Source organism: Xiphophorus couchianus, chromosome 10 (assembly GCF_001444195.1).
Source record: "Xiphophorus couchianus chromosome 10, X_couchianus-1.0, whole genome shotgun sequence".
Lineage (NCBI taxonomy): Eukaryota > Metazoa > Chordata > Actinopteri > Cyprinodontiformes > Poeciliidae > Xiphophorus > Xiphophorus couchianus.
Window position 1 is genome coordinate 17,299,792 of NC_040237.1, and position 9,208 is coordinate 17,308,999.

At 40.1% G+C, this 9,208-nt stretch overlaps 1 protein-coding gene across 2 annotated transcripts in view; it reads left to right on the forward strand.

The window, feature by feature from the left end:
• arhgap22b (Rho GTPase activating protein 22b) overlaps nucleotides 1-3,963 on the forward strand; it is a 32,851-nt gene extending 28,888 nt beyond the window's left edge. For both annotated transcript variants that reach the window (XM_028029081.1, XM_028029082.1), the window contains 6 exons: nucleotides 321-528; nucleotides 629-761; nucleotides 838-911; nucleotides 996-1,117; nucleotides 1,531-2,533; nucleotides 3,156-3,963. In XM_028029081.1, coding sequence (XP_027884882.1) covers nucleotides 321-528; nucleotides 629-761; nucleotides 838-911; nucleotides 996-1,117; nucleotides 1,531-2,533; nucleotides 3,156-3,378 — 1,763 coding nt within the window. In that variant the 3' untranslated portion in view covers nucleotides 3,379-3,963. The remainder of the gene's footprint in view (nucleotides 1-320; nucleotides 529-628; nucleotides 762-837; nucleotides 912-995; nucleotides 1,118-1,530; nucleotides 2,534-3,155) is intronic.
• The last annotated feature ends 5,245 nt before the right edge of the window (nucleotides 3,964-9,208 follow it).

Genomic DNA, 9,208 nt, shown 5'->3' on the forward strand with positions numbered 1-9,208 from the left:
CTTATCCGTACTTGATGTCAAATTATAGTCCAGAATCTCAAATATTTCTAAAGAACCACCACAAAATCAGTCATTTTGTCTGCTAAAAAAAATCACAAAAACAATAGCAAAATACTGGAGGACTGTGTACTGATCACTGTACATGTCTTATGACTATAGTTCCAGTTACCTATAGTGACACAGTAATCCTAGTAATCCTGTTCCAAACCACATCAACTAATATTTAAAAGGCTGTTAGGTTTATAAAACCTCCCTCCACACTGCAAAGCCTCGAACAATTTCTTGCAATCAGACTTTCTGTTTCAAATGTTTATCTTCAGGAATTTTTGGCCAACGTCTGGAGGACACAGTACAGTTTGAGAGGAAGTTTGGACCCCGGCTGGCACCACTGTTGGTAGAGCAGTGTGTGGACTTCATCAGAGAGAGGGGCCTGGACGAGGAGGGTCTCTTTCGGATGCCCGGACAGGCCAATCTGGTCAAAGATCTTCAAGAGGCCTTTGACTGCGGAGACAAGCCTTTGTTTGACAGGTAAGGGGTAGAGGTTAGGAGGTTGATGAAATCCAATATCTAGTGTCCGTGACTTTTACAGTTCTGATAATTCTTTCTTTTTACATGTACTGACTCACAGTAACACAGACGTCCACACGGTGGCGTCCTTGCTGAAGTTGTACCTGAGAGAACTGCCTGAACCAGTCATTCCTTTCTCCAAATATGAGGACTTTCTAACCTGTGCACAGCTTTTGGCCAAAGACGAGGAGGAGGTTTGCACTGTTTAATTGTAAGGAGTTTTGGTGCCATCACTTTCACAACAACTAATATATTTTGTTTTAAACCAAGGGGATCCAGGAGCTTGGGAAACAAGTTAACACTCTACCTCTGCCCAACTACAATCTCCTCAAGTACATATGCAAGTGAGTCCTCTTCCTTTCAACGCAACCTCGGCAAACAATTTGTGTTTCTTTTAGTCTAACTTTGGGAATGTTTTGTTTTTTCAGGTTTCTTGATGAGGTTCAGTCCCACTGCAACGAGAACAAGATGAGCGTTCAGAACCTGGCCACAGTATTTGGACCAAATATCCTTCGAACCAAGATGGAGGACCCAGTTACTCTCATGGAAGGCATGAATACCAAATACACGACGGCTCGCAAATGTTTTCATACCCCATAAACCTCTTTACATTCTGTGATGCTTGAACACCAACACAATGTAGTGCATAATTGCATAGTGAATGGTTTCACTGCTGGTCTTCTTTGGTCTTTATCAAGCTTTTATTTCATTAATGGTTTCTAGATCTTCACAGATCAGCTGAATTTGCATTGAAACTCAATTACACTGAGGGCGACTCAACTGGAAACTTTCTGAATGCAATTCCACTGAGTTTTATTTAAGGGTTTTAGAGTTAAAGGGGTTGAACAGAAATGCGAGCCATGCTTTAAAGAATTTTAATTGTGGAAAAACATGAAAACTCCATACTACTTTGTGTTAGTCTTTCGCATAATCACAATAACCTTTTGCATGCACATTGTCTAGGAACTTCTCTGGTCCAGCACCTAATGACAGTCCTCATTAGGGAACACCAGCGGTTATACTCAGGGAGGGAGCACGAAGGACCTGCTTTGCCCCTAATGGAGTTACCTGCCCAGGGGCATCAGCTCCAACACCGCAGCCTGGGAGCGTGGATATCTGAGGAGGATCTACAGAGTGGTCCAGGTTCCAACACTGAACAAGAACTCCACAGCAGTGCCTCATCTCTGGACGCCAAACTGTCTGCGGCCATCACCCCTAACCCAAACCCTGGACCAAAAATGGCACCTTCAACGGGGAAAGGAGAGCCCGTTGTCAGTCCAAGTAAACAAGCCAAGACCATGCCTTCCTGGAAATACTCTTTCAAAAGTTCTTCAACTCCCCGTTCCCAGCCACAGGCTAAGCAAACTACCACAGGTGCCACAGTGGCAGATACAAGTGCTCCATCCGGTGGCGGAGGTAACTGGCTCATGAATGGTCTGTCCTCCTTGAGAGGACACCGCCGCACTTCTTCAGGGGAGCGATCCGCCAGAGATCGTGACTCTACCGGGTCGTCCCAGAGACTGTCCACTTATGACAACGTCACGTCTTCCTCCAGCACAGGGAGCGTTCCCAGTGTCTCCAGCACACCGTGGTCGAGCTCCTCTTGCGATATCTCCATTCCAGACTCCAGTGGAGAACCTCAGACACATCAGAACTTTGGAGGTGGAGCGGATAGCGATGAGAGGACGGAGTGGACAGAGAGCCAGAGGGAGACTGAGAGGGAAAAGGAAGCGGGGAGGATGATGGAGCCGGGTGTGGACTTGGATGGATGCGAGGCCATGGAGCTTTGCAGCAGCAGCAGCGCAGCATTCGGCGAAAGCGAAAACGTACCCATGGTGGCAGGGGTGCCGTCCATTATTATGACAGAAGACGGAGATGGGACTACCCTGACCCTGAATACTCTGGTGGAGGAACTGAAGGAGGAGTTGAGGAAACAGAGGACAACATATGAGACCAGGATTCAGAAGTAAGTAGAGACAGCAGTATCTTTTTAACAATGGAAAGCAAAAATACTATTTTCTTACTGGTTTTATCAGCATGTATAACTGTTGTATAACGCCGCAGATATTATTTATGAATCCAGCTGTTCTGTTTCTGGCTTCAGAGGTTTATTAGAGAACATTAGAAAACAACCAGCATTATGAAAATTAAAGAACACAGCCCACAGGTGAAGGACAATGCTGTGGAGAGGTTTAAAACAAGGTTAAGTTGTAAAATAATATCCTTTGACCACTGTTCAAGCCATAATTTGTGAATGGAAAGAGTTTGGCAAAACTGCAAACCTACCAAGAGATGACCATCCACCTAAGCACCTAGGCAACAGGAACAACAATCACACAAGCAGCCATAACTGTGGAGGTGTAGACTGCAAAGACTTTGTAAAGTTAAACAGTCAAAAATCAACAGTAATAAATTGGTCTGTCATAAGGGAAAAAGATTTTAGTCATTCAGTCAGATATGTCACAGTCTCAAATGAGATATTTAATTAGCAAGCTATATAGTCAGCTTACAAATACAGATACAGAATAGATACATCATCTCGTACGATCGCCCCTGACCTTTGTCTGTCCTGTGCTGCGCCCCTTCAGATTGGAAGAGTCCAGCACAGCGCTGTGTGCCCAGGTGGAGCGTTTAGAACAAGAGATGGAGCAAGAGAAGAAGAAGCAGCGCATGCTGGAGATCAAGCTGCGGAACTCTGAGCGGGCGCGGGAAGACGCCGAGAATCGGAATCGTCTCCTGGAGAAGGAGATGGAGGATTTCTTCTCCACGCTGGGCAATCTGGCCCTGGGCTCAAGGACAAGCGACATTTGACTCAACATGGATTTCCTGTTTTAGCATTAGTAGGAACAGCGCCGTAGCCATCAACTGACGTCTTTGGGCTCGAAGCAGCAAGACGCTTCTTTAAGAAAATAACTATCAGTAAAAGAATGAAAGGAAGCATACTGTTGCACATTTCTAACAAGCTTGAAATTGATGAAAAGAAATGCTGAAGGAAGTAAATGTCATCATTGTTCTGTGAGACTGTCCTTAGGAGGGTTGACTCTGTGGCATGCTTGAAACTGAACATGAAGATGGAGCTCCTACAGTTAGCATTCCCCGTTCACTGAGGTTTCATGTTTCTAATGAAGGCAGCGTCATCAACATCTCAGGTGCCTGTTTTGTGACTGAAACATGGTAACATAAGTTCCCCAAAGCGAGCGCTTCTTCAACCACTACTTTCCATCGGTCTTGTACTAACACTGTAGAATTGTAGGAACCATTTATTATTTATTTATATTTACAGAAGCAATAGTTTGAGATTCGATCAAATCTGCTTTTTACCTTTTGCTTGATTCTGTGATTCTCAAACTTTTTATAACTGTTACCATCTCAGTAAATACCACGTTTTTGGTGAAACACCATTTTGTCCAGATATATATTATTTATGTTTTCATGGTTTTGGCAGTTATTTTAAAACTGTCATAACAAAATATTTAGTTTTTCAGTTTCTCTAAAGGTCTCCAAGTCAGAATTCCCAGTGAGAAACGTAGTTTTTTTTCTCCCGAGCCCCAATTTAGAAATCCAACATGGCTGCCTTCCATGTGAAATTGGTAGATAAAAGAAAAAAGACTGTTTATGGGAATTTATAATAATTCGTGCCATTAAATCATCATAAATACACTCCTGTACAACATCTTATACGGGAACCTGATGATACAGTGTTTGAATGCACAAAACCGATAAATATACATTGTTATTGGCTGGTAAAGCTAACAGACTTTAGCCTTGAATACAGAATTTACCAAATCTTGCTGGTTCTTAATTTGGAACTGGTTAGGCTGAGTTTTATCTAAATCATAGATTCAAGTTTCAACTTCAAGGGCAAAAAAATTCATCAAAAGTCAGCAGACCTCGTTATTGCTTCACTTTCACCTTACTTCTGACAGGGATTATAAAAAAATTTTCTCCACTGCACTTCTATTTCGAAAATGTTCTGATGAAGGAAAAGGGTCTGAATCACAGACTATATGTCCCTATCTACCTTGCAAATATTTATTGCTAAATTTTGCTAAAATTCTTGTGACGGGAGTCCTAAAGGATTGTACCTTAGTTTGAGAACTATGGCCTTAGGTTAAGTAATACTTTGACCAATATTTGTACCATAAAGTGCTGCCAGCTTGCTACTTGTTAGCATAACACCAGACCAAGAAAGAGCTAGCCACATATACAGTACAGACCAAACGTTTGGACACAACTGTGTGTCCAAACGTTTGGTCTGTACTGTATATTGAAAAAGGCCTCAAATACTCATTAATATATGGTAAAATCTGCACTTCTAAAACACAAACTGTTCCGACTATTTATTTGATTAGAAAAAGGAGTTTGGGCTTCGCCTGGATTACCCAGCTAACTGGGTTTAGCTATTGTGTACATTGCAAGGTCAGTTGATCATTTGCTTTGTTGTTTGTTTTGGAAAAATGAACTAATCAGTGGTTAGTGTGTCTTCATACCTGGTCAAATAAAATTATTCTGAATACAAGATAAGCAATTTACCTTTAAATAAACATGGCTAATTGGACTATGTACAACAACTTTAGCAGAGGTCTTTCTATTTTCCATATTTGTACTACAAACAATGTTAAGTTTGTATATTGTATTAACAAAAGCAGGTATCAATAAACTAGACTTTCAATTTCCTAAGTAAAACCTAAACACATCTGGACTGGACTTCTGCCACAGCTGCCTCAGTCCCATAGTTGTCCTCAGGCCCTTCCAGTGCCTCTTGTTCGTCACCATCTACACGGTTTCTGAATCCATTCGATGGCAAATCCTGGCTCTTCTGTTGGGCCCTCACATTAATGTCTGTCAGGTATCAAGGGTTACGTTTACAATTCCTCAAGCATTTATTATTTAATCTATCATACGGAGCCAGTGACTAATCACTTAGCTCCCTTAAAGATTTGTTCTGTTTTTACTTTTCTGTTCCGCTTAAATGTTTCTAATTATATTTCACATCTGACAAAGAAAAAATGATTCCATGCATTAAGGGGGAAATCCTGTCCAAAACAACCTCCAGTGAATTATAAGCCTGGTGGGCCACCAGGCTTTACTTGCATCCCCACCAGCCTAAGATTGTTTATTTTAAGTAGGGTTTTTTTATACACCATTAACGGTGACCATAAAGACAGATTAAGTGAGGTTTATAGTAGAGGCGTTGAATTGGGCGTAAGGGGGTTGTGCATAAATTGCACCATCACCACACTTGCCCATTGGCAGGTGCATGCTCATGCACCTCCAAATTTTTGTAACTTTTAAAATTTTTTAACACAAAAACACGGTGGGCCGCTGGTAGATTTCCCTAGCTCCACTACCAATGGGCTTAGCAAGTTTTCTGGGGGAAACCCTATTTATCCTTTCAGAAATGGGCATTGTGGGTAGGCTGTCAATGCGCTTTGGGAGTCATTTGCGGATAAAGGTTTTCGCGAGTAAAGTCCAAACGCTACTGAAAAGACATTTTAAACAACTGTATGTTTTTAACTTTTTTAGATAATATGTTGCTTTTTGAGATCTACTAGCCTACTTCATGTTGGTCGACAGATTCTGTGCAAGATTCTTGATTTGACAGGGCAGGCAACTGAAACTGAATTTAACCTTCCAAATAATGTAGTTTATTGTAATTCATAACTTAATGGGAAGACATTTTTTCTCATAAGGCTTGTTTGGGTTGGATCATTTTTCCCCATTAATACAAGAGATCATCAGTGGAAAACCTGCATCCATCACTACGGTTCTCTTTGACTTGAAACATTTAGGTGTAAAAAATCAAGTCAGAAGGCGAAATCTGTAAGGGGAGGAGGGAATACGTTTCCATTGCCCTGTTGGACACAGTAAATACCAAAGCTGGACTGCCTCATCAGCGATTCACTCACAGGAGATCAGAATGGACTGCCTGGAAGCCATGTTGATTTTGGCACATGAAGCTGAACACTGCCCTCAGAGAAACAATGGAGTTTCCTGGCTGTGCCTTCAGGGAAGTGTTTTTGAACATGAAAAAAAAAAAAAAGGAACGAAATGTTGCTTGCTTGTCCTAAGATGTGGTGCTAATATTCACCCACATCACCTGCTCTTTTTCTTTTCCTCTGTTTTGCTTTGTTGTAGTATGGAACCAATGCCTGAGGCTACTGAATCATTTAATGGTGCCAATTCCTGTTTGTAAATTGTAAAGTGATTGGAAGTTTTGCATCTAGAATGTATCAATATAGTGAATGAGTTATATATCAAAAATTAACGGCAATAATTTGGGTTATTTAGTCTGTCATAAGAAAAACATGGGGGCTCATTTTTTAGTCACATTTGCATCAAGTTATTCACTCAGTCATAAGTGTCACAGTTTCAAACAAAATATTTCATTAGCTAAATATGTGGTTTACAAACCTAATATTTGGTTGGCACAAACAAAATTTTTAGATTTGAACTAAATTCTTAATTTGCTAATGCTAATTAAAAATTTAGCTCCAAACTAAATAGCTTTAAGCTAACTAGTTAATTTGTAGACTAAATATTTAGCTTGCTATTTAGATTGAGGCTAACTATTTAGATTGCTGTTTTTTTATTATTATCTAAAACTTTTGGTTTGGAGCTAGATAACTAAATATTTAGTTTGCAAATGCTAAATATTCAGTTAGCCAATGATAACTAAATACTTTGGTTGGAGCTAGACACTTAATTTGTAAGCTAAATATTTAGTTTGCTAATTAAATATTCAGCTTGAAGCTACATAGTTAGTTTGCAAACTAAAAAATGTAGTTTGCTAATTAAATATTTATACCTTGAAACTGACAGATAAATGAATGAATAAGAATCAATCTGTAAGGTTTGTAAATTGTAAAGTGATTGGAAGTTTTGAATCAAGAATGTATCAATACAGTGAATGAGTTTTGGATTGAAACCAGCCCTGTGACAGAAATGTAAGACTTTTTCTTGTAGTCAACCGATGCATTTGGGTCCAGCCGTACCTTTACAAAGTGGGACTAACACAGACGGTTTGGCTCATCATGTAAGAGTTTTTTTTGCAGTTTTAGTCTGACCCTTTATAAACCGACTATTACAGTTCACTGAAAACTTGAATTTTGATTGGACACTGTGATTTTTGAGACACAAGGATCAAAAAAGCATCGTTATTTTCCAGGATTGTACAGTTTTTGAGCTCCTCACTTCCTTCACAAAGTTTAGACTGTGATGGTGAAAAAACCATGGCAGGTATTGTATGTAAGTAAGATTCTTCTCAACATCGATGGTGCTTATTTATTATAGATTCACATTGTTGTAATGAATGGCCGTGTCTGAGAAATAAAGACAACTGTCACACAAGACAAAGGTGAACCTGAACGTGTGAGATGGAAAACAAGTTCATCTGCTCATAGTCAAGGTGACTGGAATAACAATAATTTAGTAAAACAATTGGAAAGTGCTTCTTTGATGCAAAGTGTTTACAATGTCAAGCTGCTATCACAGTTTCCTATCTTCCCATTGAATTGAAAATGAGTGTTACAAGTGGAAATGCATGTGATTTTGTCAAACAAATCCAACACAATCTGAATAGTGGGCGTGTACTGAGATCAAAGCCGTGCAATTCAAAGTGCTTTGCTGTATCTGGATGGGCTGCATTTTTAATGTATTTTTACTTTGTTTTCCCATATTTCAAGATATGGAAAGTGGTCAGAAAATAATTACCCAGATTGACCAAGAAGAAGTAGTTCATGCCATCAGGTCCATTCTCAATTTTAAGTATCCAACTTGACAGGTGGTAGAGCTCAAAACCTGTGGTAGTCTTGTTTATCTGGTGATCAAACTGTGTACACAACCATGTCAAATGCTAACATGGAAAGAACGGCAACATAGACATTAGAGAGCTGGTGGTATTACTTGTGTGTGACCAAAACAGTTTAAGTCTCCGTAACGACAGAGAGAGAGAAAGAAAGAGTTCTTTTTTCATAGCATGTCTCCCAACAACAGATAACATTTACTAGCCCTTATGAGGACTTGACGTTTCCCTTACCTTGTTATGGAGGTAAACATGGTAACTTCTATTCAGTCTTAGTCGTCGTCCCACTTAACCCTCCCGGAGTCGTAGCGCGGCAGATGGCGAGGTCGGCCGGACTGTAGGGATCAGCCAGTCATATTCCGAAAGCGCACGCGACGTTAGCGCGACCCCGCGCACAGAGTACGAAGCTCGCGCGGGGTCCACTGGACTGCGCGAGGGTTGAAAGTGGTTTGGTTGACTGCAGACCAGGGTAAGTTTAAGCAAGTTGCCATTTTGCTGCTAATGAAGATCCACACTCCTCTGGAATAACTGAATGCTATTTTCTCTCGACTTTCTTAATTTCAACGGTAAGCGAGAAAAGTATATTTGTAATATTTACCCTTTCGGGACACAGAAAGTCAGTGATAATTAACTCAAGGTTTGTTGATGTACCTAAAAAAGTAAAGTGTAGACAAATCAAAAGCGTTTCAGCTACATACATTTTTTTGGAAGTTGTTAAGAGAAGCTAATAATTATGGTACCGCAAATTATGAAAATAACATTGAAAAGTGCTAACTAAAAAAAATAAATAATAACATAAACTTTTGCTTTTACAGTAAAAAGACATGCAGTCACAAA